This window comes from Sorex araneus, chromosome 2, assembly GCF_027595985.1.
Source record: "Sorex araneus isolate mSorAra2 chromosome 2, mSorAra2.pri, whole genome shotgun sequence".
NCBI lineage: Eukaryota > Metazoa > Chordata > Mammalia > Eulipotyphla > Soricidae > Sorex > Sorex araneus.
Window position 1 is genome coordinate 130,562,535 of NC_073303.1, and position 15,348 is coordinate 130,577,882.

The following is a 15,348-nucleotide window of genomic DNA, read 5'->3' on the forward strand; positions in this document are numbered from 1 at the left end:
AGGCTGCGGTGCCCTTCACCCTCCTCCCGTCTCAATCAAGCTGCTAATTGGTGTTCTGGCCACTCAATGAATTAGCCAATGAGGCTTAATTATGACAGAGTGTGGGGGCCGGGCCAGTGCCCGCACCCTGGGCCCCCAGTGCTAGGGTGCGCTGACCAGAACGCCAGAGGCCGCCCCTGCCAACAGCACCACCAGGCCTGTAGGGGGGCCACTGTTTTCTCCTGTTTGCCCTCCCCCGAGCCCAGTCCAGTCTGGATGTCCAGCCCGCTGCCTTCAGACCTTGTCACCAGCAGATGCTTGAAGGTCTGAGGGGTCTGAGGGTCTGAGGGTCCTGAGGAAGGTCTGAGGGGCTGAACGTCTGAGGGTCTGAGGGGTCGGAGGGTCTGAGGGGCCTGAGGGTCTGAGGGGCCTGAGAAAGGTCTGAGGGGTCTGTGGGTCTGAGGGCTCTGAGAGTCTGAGGGTCTGAGGGGTCTGTGGGTCTGAGAAGGATCTGAAGTTCTGAGGGATCTGAGGGGTCTGAAGGTCTGAGGGGTCTAAGAGTCTGAGGGTCTGAGGGTTTAAGGAGGGTCTGAGGGGTGTGAGGGTCTGAGGGTCTGAGGGATCTGAGGGGTCTGAAGGTCTGAGGGGCTTGGGGTGTAAGGGTCTGAGGGTCTAAGGGGTCTAAGGATGTGAGGGTCTGAGGGGTTTGGGGTATAAGGGTCTGAGGAGTCTGAGGGTCTGAGGAGTCTGAGGATCTGAGGGGTCTGAGAAGGGTCTGAGGGTCTGAAGGGTTAGAGGGGTTTGAGGGTCTGAGGGGTCTGAGGGATCTGAGGGTCTGAGGGTCAGAGGGGATCTGAGGTTCTGAGGGATCCGAGGGGTCTGAGGCTCTGAGGAGGGTCTGAGGCTCTGAGGAGGGTCTGAGGCTCTGAGGGGTTTGGGGTGTAAGGGTCTGAGGCTCTGAGGGGTCTGAGAAGGGTCTGAGGCTCTGAGGAGTCTGAGAAGGGTCTGAGGGTCTGAAGGGTCAGAGGGGTTTGAGGGTCTGAGGGATCTGAGGGTCTGAGGGTCAGAGGGGATCTGAGGTTCTGAGGGATCTGAGGGGTCTGAAGGGTCTGAGGATCTGAGGAGGGTCTGAGCTCTGAGGGGTCTGAGGAGAGTCTGAGGGGTCTGAGGGTCTGGGGGGCCTGAGGGTGAGGGTCTGAGGGGTATGATGTCCTGAGAAGTTTGGATGTAAGGGTCTGAGGGTCTCAGGGGTGTGAGGGCCTGAGGGGCTTGCAGCTAGGAACTTGGCAGCAGTCCTGACTTGAGAGCAGCAGGGTCCCTCGTCCTGTGATGGGGTGCCCTCTCCAGTGCAGTTAGATGGTGCAGAAAACTGTGGGGAGCCTGTGTCTCAGCAGAGAGCTGGAACACTGGGCCTGTCCCTGGGAGCAGGAGGGTCCCTAGCAGCAAGGAAGGTGGCACACAGGTGGGAGGGCGGCTCTGGGCACAGAGGATGGAGCCCCGGGGACAGTGCCCTGGCACGCTTGGGGAGGGCCAGTAGAGGGCAGAGCTGGTGGCCGAGAGGCCGCGGGCTGCCGAGTCAGAGACAATTACTCCGTGTATCATAATTACTGCAAATAGCCCATTAAAGAGAAATTATCATCAATATGGTATTAGCAGACAGCAGCAAATGAAGAAAGAAAAGTGCTTATTCTCCCATTGTCCCTTTAATGGGGACAAGGGACGGAGCAGTGACCAGCCTGTCCACGAGCATGAGGAGCACCCCCTCATTCCAGCCACCAAAGCCAGCAGGTGTCAGAGATGGGGGGAGCCCCGGCTGGACAGGGTTCCTCAGAGAACACTTGCTGGGGGCCAGTGGCTACTGATGGGCCTGGCCTCCCTGCCCCCCTGCCGTGTTCCTGTCACCTGTGCACAAACTGCCCTGGTGACCAGGACACGCAGAGTGGCTCCAGCCACTTAGGGCGGCACCCAGAGCCCAGCCCCACGGCTAGGGGCACCTGCACTCAGATGCTGCTTCCAGGCCAAGGAACCCCTAGCAAGCATGTGGGGCTTTGCCGGATCCCCCAGGGCCAGGCCCGATGCCCACTCAGGGGCACCCACCTTCCTCTGCATCCCCCTCAGCAACTCTCAAGGCCCTCCCTCACGGGGTTCCTGTCTGAGGGTGGGAGGGTGGGTGCCGGCCTGAGGAGGCTCCAGAGAGAAGGGGGAGTCGGGCTGTGGGGACTGGCTTCCTCCCGCTCTCTACCAGAGCAGACAGGCTGCCCTGCGCCTCGGGAGACCCCGCGCCTCGTGGGCATCACCCCCCAGTCCCACAGTGCCGCTAATGCTCAGGCCTGGAGAGAGAGTGTGGCCGTGGAAACCAGGCTCCAATCTGTCAGAGAAAGAATTCCAGGGCCAGACTGCGGGGGGGGGGGCAGCAGGAAGGACCAGCGGCTCACCCCCATGGGGCAGGCCTCTAGGGAAGGTGCCACAGCCATGGACCACATGAGAGGACCCCCTGAAGCCACCGTGAGGCTGGGGCCCTGAACCCCGCTTACCTGTCACTTGTCACTCTCTGCAAGAGGCTCTTTTTATCAGGAAGCTGGGAACAGCGAGACAGTTTGGTTGATTCTTTTTGTTTGTTTGTTTTGGGGCCACGCTCAGAAGGGCTCAGAAATCATCCCTGGTGGTGCTTGGGGACCATATCGGGTGTCAGGGATCAATCCCAGGCAGGCCTTGTGCAAGGCAAGTGCCCTCCCCACTGTCCTCTCCTGCCCCTGACATGGATTCTTAAGGCCCCTTTGTCTTTCTTTAGACACAGGAGCAAGCCCTGGTGTTTGAAAAACAGAAGCTTGTACATGATCTCTCCTACAGACCACCATCTGTCCTCCCACTATCCAGCCGTCCACCCAGCCGTCCATCCACGCGTCTCTCACCCATCTGTCCATGAACGGATCACCTATACTCTCTCATTCGCCCACCCTTTCATCCAAGCATCACCCACCCATCCTTTCGTCCCTCCCTCCACCCACTCGCCCCCTCTTCCCCTCCCTCCCCCCCCAGCTGCCATCCCTCCCTCTGCCCTCCCCCTGCTGACTATGCATTTATCCCTCACCAACCATCTATATGGCATGCATCCAGTTCCCTTTCTTTCTTACAAATTCCTAATCATGCATCTAATTTTCTTTCTTTCTGTTAAATTTTATTTTAGGTTTACAGTATTATTAGTAATCAGGTTTCTGCATCACACAATCCAGACCACAGTCTCACCAGTGTCCCCTGCCTTCCAACATGGTCCCAGTGATCCAGTCCCCGGGCCCCTCCTGCTGTGACCTCCTACAGGACCCTGGTCCTCTGTCCGTGTCTCCTCTGATTCCCCTACATTAGGTCGTCTTCTGCTCATCCTCGGCGTCCCGCATGAGCCCAGGTTCTAACTTCTGACCCATCAGTGGCCTGGACTGTGTCTTTGGAACTGGAGTCCAGTCTGTGCCCTCAGCACAGATGCTGGGCCTGTTTCCTGGGTCCTCCCCAAAGGCAGGAGGGGTGAGTGAGCAAATCCTCAGCCACTCGACACCTGTGCGCGGAGAGCACCGGGCCTTCCTGCTGGGGCATAGTGGGACAGGTTCTGGCCCCGAGGATTGAGTGGAAATGTCCAGCTCGACTTATTACATTTCATTCGGTTTTTGGCTTTTGGGACCACTCCTGATGGAGGTTTGGGTTGTCAGTCACAGGAGAGGTGGACGCCTCTGTGGCTCCCCTAGAGATCAAGCTTACTCCTGGCTCTATGTGGATGGGAAGCTACAGAGACCATGTGGGGTGCCGGGGAGCAAACGGGGTCCCCATGTCCAAGGCAAGAGCTGTACTTGATGTACTATTGCTCTCACCTGTCACAGATATTCTTTTGTGTTTATTTGCTTGTTTGTCTCTTGGGGTTTCTCCTGGCTCTGCACTCAGGAATTATGCCTGGCAGCTTGGGAGACCACACAGGATGCCAGGGATTGAACCCGGGTCCTCTGTGGGCAAGACAAGTGCCTTCCTCACTGCTCTATCACTCTGGCCCCACCGTTAGAGGATTTGGTAAGAAGTGACCAGGTGTTGGGGGCTGGAGCGATAGCACAGCGGGTAGGGCGTTTGCCTTGCACACGGCCGACCCGGGTTCAAATCCCAGCATCCCATATGGTTCCCCTGAGCACCGCCAGGAGTAATTCCTGAGTGTATTGCCGGGTGTGAGCCAAAAAGCCAAAAATAAAAACCCCTCTGGGTTGCGGAGACGGCACACATGGCCCTCAGTGCTCTGAGCTCAGCTTCATTTGACTCCTCAAGCCCACCAGGAGTCAGCCAGACCCAGGCACAGCCAGCCGGCCGCAGACGGGCCTTGGCACCCTCCGCCCTCCCCTCTTCAGCCTCTCCCTCTCCCCTTCCCCCTCCTCCTCCCTCCTCTCTCTTTCCTCCCTCTCCCTCTCCCCTTCCTTCCCATCCCTGCCCCCTCCACTCTCCCCTCTCCCCCTTCCTTTCCTCTCCCCTCCCCTCCCTTACCTTTTTCATCCCCCTTCCCTTACTCCCCTCAAAACTCTGCCTCCCCTCTCCCTTTCCTCATCTCCCTACTCTCTTTTCCCCTTCCATTCTCCCCTTCCCTCTTCCCTCCCCTCAGCCCCTCCTCCCTCCCCTCTCCCCCATCCCCTCCCCATAACTCCCCACAGCCCCCACTGTCTCAACAGCCTCACACAGCTCCCCACAATCCCCACAATCCCCACAGCCCCTCACAGCCCCTTATAACTCCCCACAACCCCCGCAGCTCCCTGCAGCCCCCCACAGTTCCGTGACACAGACTCCTGCAGAGTGCTGGGGGCCTCAAGGAGACCCTGGCCCATGTGACTGAGGGAGAGACGGCGGCAAACCTCACACCACTGGACTAGCAGCCGCCCCTAGCCCGAGCCCCACTGGGACCCTTTGGTGCTGGGGCCCACAGATGCTCCCAAGGGTAGAAGGGGCGCTGGCCCCCAGGAAGCTTCTCAGAAAGCCTCAGAGGGCCGCCCGATCGCGTGAGTGAGCTGTGCTGTATGGAGGACAGGCTGGGGGCCACAGAGGGAAGCTCAGGGGAGGTGGCCGGCAAGACAGGAAGGAGGGTGGTGGCAGGGACAAGGCCAGAGGGTCTCCAACAGGAATGGGGAGCGCCTGCCCTTGTTGGAGCAGCTGCTCCCAAGGACCTCAGGACACTTAACTGGGGAGTCAGGGAGGCCAGCCTGGAGGAGGAAGGCTGAGAAAAGGAACTGCCTAGAGGGCAGCGAAAGAACCCTGCTGAGGCCACGTCAGAACAGGCCAGGTCCCCTTTCTTAGCCCGAACCCACTGTCCACCTCGCTCGTCTGCACAGACTGCGCCATTACCTGCACACAAGCTACCTCCCCTCCCAGGAAGCCCCTGCAGCCGCCGCTGTGGAAACGCTGCTTTGACGGTGCCCAGGCTAAGCCAGTCGAGCTTTCTGCCCAGATCAGCAAGCTTGGCAGGAAAGGCCTGGAAGGCAGGAGGAAGGGAGACTGGGGGGTGGGAGGAGGGTCCAGGCTAGACCTGCCTGTCGCCTGCACAGCTGCTGTTAAGATTCCTTTTTTTTCCGTGGGAGGCGCACACGGCAGTGCTCAAGGTTTATTCCTGCCTCTAAGCTCAAGGATCACTTCTGGCGAGCTCAGGGATGCCGAGGATCTTACCCAGTTGGCACTGTGCAAGGTGAAAGACCTCCCCTCGGTATTCACCCCACCCCTTCTCCATGCCTCCTCTGCTCTAGCCACGCCCACTCGGATACAACCACGCCCTCCCGGTTCTAGCTACGCCTCCTCTATCATAGCCACTCCCACTAGTCTCCAGTCATGCCTACTCAACTCTAGCCCCGCCTCCTGCTACGGCCCCAGCTGCTAGTCTATTCTAGCCTCCTCTGCTCTACTAGCCACGCTCACTCGGCTCTAGCCACGCCTACCCCCTCTGCACTGCCCCAGTCGCAGTGAACCAGGAGGGCTATGAATACACCAGCAAATGAGTCGGCTCTCTGCGCTTGTTCCCTGCAGTGAGCAAGGAAGGCATGGCGGGGAGCTTCCCCACCTGGGGCTCTGCGGGGACTCCTAGGCATCTCCCACCCAAATCCTCCCATCCCTGTGGCACTTTGGCCACCCATTCTCTGCTCCCGCTGGCTCCCTCTGCAGCCCTCTCCTTCCTTCCCCTCCCCATCCCCTTCTTCTCTTCCCTCCACCCCTTTCCCTCCCCCTTCTTCCCATCCCTCTTCCATTTTTCCCCTTCACCATCTTTCCCCTCCTCCGTCCCTCCCCCTTCTGCATCCCTCCCCATCCCCCATCTCACTCCTCCCCTCCTCTATTCCTTTCTCCCCTCCTCTTCCTTCTCCATCCCCTTCATCCCATCACCTTTCATTCATTCCCCCTGTTCTTCCTCCATTCCCTTCCTCCCACTCTGCCAACCTACCTACCTGTCCCTCAGCAAACAATGAAGCCAACCCCTGGATCATCTCACTTCCAGGCCTCTAGAAACGTGGTCAGTGAGCATCTGGCTTTCCCAGCTCCTCTCCTCTGCACTCCTTAATTTGGGCCCTAATATCAGGAGTGGGCAGTGTCCTCTCGTGGTAGGTTCTGCTCTCAAGCTGGTCCCTCTTAGCTGCAGTGCCCCCTGCATCGCTCCACCGCTCCACCACACCCTTTCCCTCAGGTCTCTGAGCTCCCGGGTACCTTCCAGAATGGGGACTCTGGGCCCCTTCCCCGCTCCCCAGCAGGCCCTCTGCAGCCCCACGACCCTAGTCATGAGTGGCCCTGGGGTGATAGGCCGGAGTCAGCCCAGAGGCGCCTGCAGGGCTGTGTAGGGCTGGACGGGGCAGGGGAGGTTAGGGACTCCCAGGAGTGTTCCAAGCAACGGGACCCTCTCACCTCCCTGTAGTTCGCAGTGGCTGGAGGGAGGAGAATCCCGGATTCCTGGTGCTTTGATTCCCTCAGGCCCATAGATGGGGTGTGACCTGACATAGGCCTATGGGACAGGGCTGGACATATCACAGCTCCCCCAGCCCCCCAGATCCTCCAGCCTCCCACAGGTCCCCCACAGCCCCCCACAGCCCCCATAGATCCTCACAGACCCCCATAGCCCCTACAGCCCCATGGTTCCCAAAGTCCCACTGTCCCCACAGCCTCCAGAGCCCCCACACCCCCACGGTCCCACAGATCTCATAACCCCCATACCCCCATATCCTCACAGCACCCATAGGCCCCTCTGCCCATCTGAGGGCCCCAGGGCAGCAGGGCAGGTGTTGAGGTCCCCAGGGCTGCTCCATGGGGTAGGGTGAGGGATGGATGAAGCCCAGGAGTCCCCGTGTCTGTCCTAGTCCCCCATGGAACATCTCTGGAGGGTGTCTGTGTGGCCCACCTTGAGGGCACAGTCTCGGTCTTGTCAAGCCCCTGAGCACCGGCACACATCATGAGCCAAGGGCAGGGTGGGTGCTGCTGAGGGCAGCTGGTGGCACCTGGATCTGGGTGCAGGGTGTAGAGAGTGGGGCCCGCATGGAGCGCAGTTACCATGGGATGTGCATAAGACTCCACCATCCAGCTGCCGGAGTCCACGCCTGGCTGCAGCCTGTAGGGGCTGTGGAGCTGTGGGGGGGCTATCGGGGCTGAGGGGCTGTTGGGGGTCTGTGAGAAGCTGTGGGGAGCTGTAAGGGTCTGTGGGGGATGTGAGGGGTTGTGAGGACCTATGGGAACTGAGGGGCTGTGGGGGTTGTGAGGAGCTATGGGGTCTGTGGGGTCTGTTCGGGGGCTAGGGCTATGAGGGATTCTGGGGGCTGTAGGGGATATGAGAGGCTGTGTGGGGGAACTGTGGGGGCTGCGAGGGGCTGTGAGGGGTTGTGGGGGCTGTGAGGGACTCTGGGGGGTGTGAGGGCCTGTTTGGGCTGTAAAGAGCTGTGGGGGCGGAGAGCTGTGGTGGCCGTCAGGGATTGTGAGGGGGTGTGAGGGATTTTGGAGGTTGGGAGGGTGCTCTGTGGGCTATGAGGAGCTGTGCACTTTGGTGGCTGTTGGGCAATGCAAGCTGCTGTTACTGGGGGTACATATGGGTCCTGCTCTCCGCATGCACGGGGCCGCAGAGTCCCGCACTCTGCATGCACAGGGGCTGTGGGGTCCTGCACTCTGCATGAATTGGGGCGGGCCTTCTGGATGTAGGAGAGGCTTCAGAGGCTGCAGGGGCTCTGCCGGGGGGCACTGACAGGGCTGGGGTGGCTTCTGAGGGTAGCAGGTAGAATGTGCTCTGTAAAGCCCTGCTCTCATTCTCCCTGCATGCACCCCCCCACACCTGTTGTGACCCCCAAGATGCTGCTAGAGGTGGTGCCAGGAGGGGCTCCTGCTACCTCAGGGGACCCGCTTCTCATAGGTGGGGCCCCTGGTGCCCCAAGGCCAGGCTGGAGGTGACAAAAAGAGCAAATAGGGGGCGAGGACATGGTTGGAGACCCCCATGACAACAAGGTGGGAATCGGGGCCATGAGCAGTGCAAAGCCAAGGAATGTGGCCAGGCCCAGGCCCCAGGGATTTGAGGTCGTCGGGGTGCAGTGTCTATGACTCCTCTGCCCACTGAGCCCAAAACATTCCCCGCCCAGCCTCCCAAAGCTGTCCCTGTTCGCTGAGGCCCAGGTTCCTGCCAGGAGGACAGGGTGGCAGGGCCAGGATGGGAGGGGCTGGGGCTGGCAAGGGCCCCTAGTTGCCAGGCTCACAGATCCCCCTACACCTCTAAACCCAGTCAGCGCTCCTGCCTGGACCAAGGAAAGGTGGGGGGGGGGGCAAGGGGCAGGCAGAGGAGACCTGGCAGCTCTGCCCATCCACCTCCCGGAAATCAGTCTTAGAGCCTAGCCCATGGACCTGGATACGACTCCCCTTCTACCCCCACCAGTTCTGTTCTGGGGTCCTGCTCAGGCTGGACTTCCCATGTGAGCAGCCCCCAATCTGTCCCTGCCGGCTCCCTCCCCTCCCCTCAGTGGCCCACCTCTGGCATTTGTTCCGTCTAAATTCACTTCTAAACGACACGCAGTGCTGGTGCCTCCAGGTGGGGGGTCCGGCAGGAGAACCCACAAACTCACTGCCGCTGGGTGCACAGTGGGCAAGCCCACCCCTAGCCGGGGAAGGCCCCAGGGCTCTGCTCAGCAGCGAGGAGGGGACGGCAGTGGGAGGCAGGGCGCCCAGCGTGAACACAGGAGCCGGTTGCTGAGGACTCCCAAGACGCCCAGGGACACCCTCCCGGGGCACTAGCTGCCTCCGAGAAGCGGGGGCAGTGCCAGCTACTAGGTCCCCAGCGTTGAACTGCCCCCTGGGGTCCGGGACGATGCTCCCCCACGCTCTGGCCCCGGGGCCTCACTTTTTCCCGTCCGAAAGGGGCGGCGAGGAGGTAGGGGAAACTCAGGCGGCAGAGAGAGCCCAGGCTCCGGAGACTGGTGATCCAAACGGGTTTATTTTGTTGGTGCCGACGCGCCCTTCCTCGAGTGCGGGGAGACCGGGAAAGCCAGGCACCCAGAGAAACTTTCCCGGCGCCTGCGAGCCCGGAACACCGTGGGGCTCACGGGCAGAAGGAAACGGGCTTCACAGGACAGTCGGACCCCAGGCCGGGCGGCCCGGGAGCGTATCTCCTCGGAAGGGGGCTGTTTGTGCGGAGAGGGCTGTGGTCACCTTCCCGCTCGGGTTAAGAGCAGGCGCGTTTCCCGGGAGCATGAACAGAACGATCCGGCGCGGAGAGAAGCGGCGGCGGGGGTGCGCAGCCCGGGGTCCTGCAGCGGCGGAACGGGCGCGGCCGGGGCGGGGCGGGCGGCAGGCGGCAGGCGGGGCGGGCGCTCCGGCGGGGGCACATGCAGGGACGGGGGCCGAGGGGACCGGCGGGGAACGAGGCAGCTTCCTCCGCTCGCTTCCGAGATACTTGCAAAGTCCGACGCCGGCGGGCGCGCGGGGCGCGGACGCGGGGCGCGGTCTGAGCGCGCGGGGGCTTCACAGGAAGAAGTCGGGCGCGCCCTTGGCCCCGCCGGGCCCGGCCTGCGGCGGCGAGGGCTCCCGCGGGAAGGCAGCCGCGCCCGCCAGCTTCTCGTATTTCTCCTTGTACAGGTCCCGCTCCTTGGCCAGGCGCCCCAGCTCCAACTTCAGCTGCTCCACCTGGCCCTGGAGCTGGCACTTCTCGCTCTCCAGGATGTGCCGCTGCTGCACCCGCTTGAAGCGGCACGACTGAGCGTAGCCGCGGTTCTTGAGCGTGCGGCGCTTCTGCTTCAGCCGGATCACCTCCTCCTTGCTGAAGCCGCGCAGCTGCCGGTTCAGCTCGCGCACCGACATGGACACCAGCTGGTCGTCGGAGAAGCGCTCCTCCAGGCGCACGTGGTGGCCGCCGTGGGGGTGGTGGTGGTGGTGGTGGCCGTGGCCTCCGTGGGGGGGACCGGCGCCCGCGTCGTCCGCGCCGCCGCCGCCCGCGAAGCCCGGGCCCCGAAAGGCCTCGTAGGCTGCGGCGGCCGCCGGGTGGTGCGCGCCGTGGGGCCCCGCGGGGTGGCCGCTGCCGATTAGCGCCTCCACCGCGTCCTCGGGCGTCAGGTGCAGCGCCTCGGGGTGCAGCGGGTGCGGGTAGCCGCCCATCCAGTACAGATCCTCCAGCGCCGCCTTCCCGGCCGCGCCCCCGACGGCCCCGACCGTGCCGCCCGGCGGTCCCGCACCGCCCCCCGCGCCCGCGCCGCCCCCCGCGCCGCCCGTGCCTGGGCTGGGCGCGCAGCAGCTGGGCGACGAGGGCACGGACGAGCAGGGCGTGCTGAGCGGCGTCGACGACAGCGAGCCGGGCGGCAAGCGGTGGCAGAAGCGCTCGGCCTCGGGGGGCTCCTTCTTCACCTCGAACTTCATCAAGTCGAAGTCGTTAACGTACTCGATGGCCAACGGGCTGCTGGGCAGCTCGGCGCCCATCGCCAGCTCCGCGGCCATAGCCCGCGCGCGGCTCTGCCCCGACGGGAGGCGGCGGGGTCGGAGGGACCCGGGCCGCTCCCCCCCTCTCCCGCGGGCTGCGGGGCCGGCCGGGACGCCCGCCGCGGGAGAGAAAAGTTTCTCGCCGCCAACTCGAGGCGGCCGCCGGAGACGTCCCGGGCTGGGCCTCGCGGCGGACGACGGCCGCTGCCCCGGGACCCACGCGGGGCCGCGTGGGAGGCGCCCCGCAGCTGCCCCGGCTGCAGCTTCCCGCCGCCGCCGCCGCCCCCGCCCCCGCTCCGGCCCCGCCTCCGCGGCCGGCGAGCTGCGCGCTCTCCTATATAGAGCCGAGCGCCCGGGCCTGCCCTCCTGGGCGGGGCGCGCTCCCGCGAGCCAATCGGAGCCCCGAGCCGGCCCCCTTATTTGCATATCCCCATGGCAACCCGCAGCCCCGCTGCCAATCTACTTCTGAGAACAGCTGTGGGACCGCGAAGTGAAGGGCCGCGCGCGGGAGGGGCAAGTCCCCCTGCTGGCCGCCGCGAGAACTGCACGGCCCGGGAGCGGAGGGAGCGGGGACGCGGCCCATCGGGTCCACGGGCGCGGCCAGGCGGCACGGGGCAGCCACAGGGCGCGGGCGGGGCGGCGCGGGGCGCAGGCCGTGCGGGACACCCGGGCAAGGCTCTCCTCGCTGGGTTCTGGGCTCAGGCCTGTGGGGCGCCAAGGCCAGGCCGAGCTGCGGGCAGCGGCCTTCGCGAAGACCCGTCCCGCGCTCCCCGCGCACTAGAGCGACTTTGCGGGACCTTCTGGCCTCTAACCGGTGACACTGGGCGGTCCAGTTATTTTTAGCCGAGAAGTTCAGGCGGGTGCAGGAATCTAGTCAACAAACCCGCTGGCACCTCTGAGCTGGGCGGGACCCCACGTTCCATTCCCGCAGGCTGGGCAGGGGCAGGTTAGCCCAGACCCCCACTTAAAGGGGCTGTCTTTTGGGGGTTGGGGGTTGGTCCGGCCAGGCAGTTTGACCCGTCACAGGCACACCAGGCCTGCACCTTGTCCCCTGCGTCTGTTAGGAGCCAAGCCACACCAGCTGCCTCACCTCACTCTCATGTCTCCTAGGTCACTCATGGTCATGGGGCAGGCAGCCAGGCCTGCCCGCTGACCCACTGTGTGGACTCCGGCTCAGGGGCCGCTGGGCCCCAGCCAGGAGACTGGGGTCTTGAAGGGGCTGTAGCTGTCAGGCTCTGCAGACAGAATCACACTGAGATGGAGGAGCTGCAGGCGGGGGCAGCCTCTTCCTGGGGGCCAAAGGTGCCCATCCTTCCTTCTCCTAGGCAGAGCTTCAGAAATTAGGGAGTTTATTTGCATCTAATCAAGGGCAGGAACTATTTTTCTTTTTTTGTGGGGGGCTCACACCCAGTGGGGCTCAGGAGTGATTCCTGCCTCTGCACTTGGGAATCACTCTTGGCATGACCTAGGGGACCGTATGGGGTGCCAGGAACCTGGGCTGGTCATGTGCAAGGCAAAAGCCCTCTCCCGCTGTACCAGCACTCTGGCCCCCTGGGAACCGTTTTTCTGCTATGGCCACTTGGACACTGATGACATGATTCAGTGGAGCAAAAGGCGGGGCTAGGGCCTGGGACCCCTGGCTCCTGATCTCTCAGATGTCACAGCTGTCAGTTAGGCCCACTCGCTGCTCCGAGATCAAAGGGTGAGATGCCCTGAGGTGCCCCACCTGGCGCTTGGTGGGGCTGAGGTTTCAGGCACTCACAGGTCAGTGTAGGGCACTGTGGCCCAGGCAGTGCATCGCATGCCACCTCACAGGCTCTGCTCTGGGCTGGGTGGATGCCCAAAGGCCCAGGTGAGGAGGTTCTGAGCTGCCCCTGGTCTGAGGGTGGAGGGCTGTAGGCGGGCCCCATCTGCTCCCAATCTCACCCTCTCGCTGCTACACACATAAGGTGGCACAAACCTGTGGGCTCCCAAAGCTGCCTCTGAGGAGGGGTCAGGTGACAGGCAGAGTTGGACAACGGCCCCCATGAGGCCCCTCTGGGGTCTGAGGTGTGCCAGTGTCCCCTCGTTTACAGGGATGGGGGTTTACAGAGATGGGGAGGGGCTGGGCTAGTCCACCTCCATAGCAAATAACGCTCCTGAGCCCCACCCCCAATCCAAAGTCAAAGGTTAGGCCTGGGGCACCTCCTGCTACGCAGGTATAGCCCCGCCCTCCACCTCAAGGCTCAGGGCTCCCCAGCTCTGCCCCTGGGAGTGAGTGGGCGCAGGGACACCCATGACCAGGCTAAGTCCAGCAGCCACAATCACCAGCAACTGACCCCAAATTCCGGCAGGGCCCTTGAGAGCTCATGCTGAGGTTTGAGGTATAGCATGTGCCCACCTCAGCTGGGCTGTGGGACCTGCTCAGATGCAGAGGCCTAAGCTAGACCCACAGGAGCCCCTTGGAGCTGGGCCAAAGGGCCAGAGCCCTGGGGAGACTGAGGCCAGGGTGTCCAAGATGGCACCGAGCAGGTTCACAGGAAGGAGGGGCCCACAAGGGGCCCCCCACAGCATGGCACGTGCAGCTCAGCTCTGCTGGGTCCTCAGCTGGGGCATGACGTGACTGGCAGGCTGGCAGGGCGCAGACAATGTGCTATCAGGACAGAACTTTTATTGCTGGTCACAAAGGGTGTAAGGGCTGGCGTCCTGGGCACGGTGCGACGTGGCATGTCACTCACTCACAGAAGGTCCAGGCCTGCGGGGTCCTGTTCGCACCGTGGGGCCGGCAGCGGGCTCTCTGCGACGGCCTTTCTCCAGACGAGGCTGTGGTGGGTCCTGCCAGTTTACAGCCGAGGCTTGATGTGCAGAGGCCTCCCTGTGACAGAAGAGGCTCCCTGAACGGCTGGAAGGGGGTGGTCACTGATAGTCCCGGCTCACAGGAGTAGAGTGGCAGTTGGACTCAGTGGCGCTGGGCAGCAGGTATGGTCATGGACTGGTGTCTGCATGTAGGAGCCACACCTGGGCCAGGATGGTGCCAATAACATGCAGGGCAAGGCCTGGGGGTTGGAGGGGAGGGCCTGCCGGGGTCTGATTCACCCTGACCAGGTGCTTCTGTGAGGCAGCCCGTGGGCATAGATGGAGCTGTCCTGGCACCCTGGGGCTAGTGCCATCACCCTATATCCTATGGAGCCCAGCCCTGCTGTGGGGGCAGAGATGGTGCCACCTGGTCTTGTCCCGGGGCAGTCAGCTCTTCTCACCTGCCCTGTGGCTCAGCCCGGCCCACCAACTGGCCACCTCCATTGGGGTCAGCTGCCCAGGTGGGGTCATATTTGGGGAGGGGCCGCGCACGGGAGCTGAGAAGGCTCGAAGAGCAGCTTCCATTAACATTACGACTGTGAAATATGACGATCAAATGACAGCCGTATGGTCACAAATTTGCAGCCCGCCAAGCTGCGTGGGGTTTATCGTCACTCAAACGCGCGGAGAGCTGTAAAATGTTTACAGAAAGGGTCGTTTGCAGCCATAAAATCCTCCTTTCTCTCCTAAACAAGGCTGCGTGGAGCCATTCGCTGGGCTGCAAATGTGCATCAGGGAGTGAGAACATCTGTTCTCCACAGGCGCGGGCACTGCTCTCCAGAACGCATTAGAGGAAATGGGGGCCGCTAATTAAACGGGCCTCGCCGGGCTGGGCTGTGCAGCAGTCCCAAGGCTGCCCTGGCCCGTGGGCCCTGCAGTGAGCACGAAGCTTTCTGGAGCCGTCCGGGCCACATCCATGGGCCTCTGAGGTGGAAGGCTGAGTCAGGTGCTCAGAAATCCAGTGCTGGGCCCACTCCCTACCTGAGTCCTTGATGGGGAGTGTCCGAGGGGTCTGGGCCCTGGGCTGCCCTGCAGGGCTCGGCGTGGACTGTAGCGAGATGAAGGATGGCAGCTTGGAGAGGCCCCCGGAGCTGGGTACTGCCTGGGCAGCTTCCTGCAAGGACAGTTCCTCCTGGTCTAAGGAGAGGGATGGGGAAAGGGGTGTGGGAGATGAGGAGGAGGAGGGGGAGGAGGTGCGGGGAGGAGCTTTGGAAGATGAGGATGAGACTGAGGGTGCAGCCCGTGGGGATGGGGGGGAGGCTGAGCCAGCTGCCGTGGAGGTAGAGGCACCGCACATCTGTCTGGCGGGGCGCTGGGTGGCCAAGACCTTCCTGCAAGGCAGAAGGGAGCACGGTGAGAGCAGACAGGGCCAGGTGTGTGCAGCCCCAGCAGGGCGGCCCGCACCTCACCTGGGCCCGTGGCTGGTGGAGGCCCGGCTCCGAGGGGGCGTGCTGCAGGGTTCTGGGGCCGGAGTGGCTGCCCGCCGGCTAGCTCGCCTCTGGTTTCGGTGCAGCAGCTGGCACTCGGCGCCCCGGGGGCAGGAGCCCCTGCGGGAGAAGTCGGGGCACAGCAGCGTGTGTTTCTTCTTACACTGTGGGGCAGACAGAG

At 63.1% G+C, this 15,348-nt stretch overlaps 2 protein-coding genes across 2 annotated transcripts in view; both read right to left on the reverse strand.

Moving 5' to 3' along the window:
- Positions 1–9,418: 9,418 nt before the first annotated feature.
- Positions 9,419–13,386, reverse strand: MAFA (MAF bZIP transcription factor A). Its single transcript, XM_055126280.1, has one exon. The coding sequence runs from the start codon at positions 11,329–11,331 to the stop codon at positions 9,958–9,960; it is 1,374 nt and encodes a 457-aa protein (XP_054982255.1). The 5' UTR covers positions 11,332–13,386; the 3' UTR covers positions 9,419–9,957.
- Positions 13,387–13,535: 149 nt separating this feature from the next.
- The window catches only part of ZC3H3 (zinc finger CCCH-type containing 3), a 34,636-nt gene continuing 32,823 nt past the window's right edge, over positions 13,536–15,348 (reverse strand). The window contains exons 10-12 of the mRNA XM_055126279.1: positions 15,150–15,331; positions 14,722–15,071; positions 13,536–13,759 (exon numbers count right to left, since the gene is read on the reverse strand). Coding sequence (XP_054982254.1) covers positions 13,728–13,759; positions 14,722–15,071; positions 15,150–15,331 — 564 coding nt within the window. The 3' untranslated portion in view covers positions 13,536–13,727. The remainder of the gene's footprint in view (positions 13,760–14,721; positions 15,072–15,149; positions 15,332–15,348) is intronic.

What these genes read in the sequence shown, in the direction of transcription:
- MAFA (XM_055126280.1), bottom strand. Translation starts at nt 11,331, where the DNA reads ATGCAAATAAGGGGGCCGGCTCGGGGCTCCGATTGGCTCGCGGGAGCG.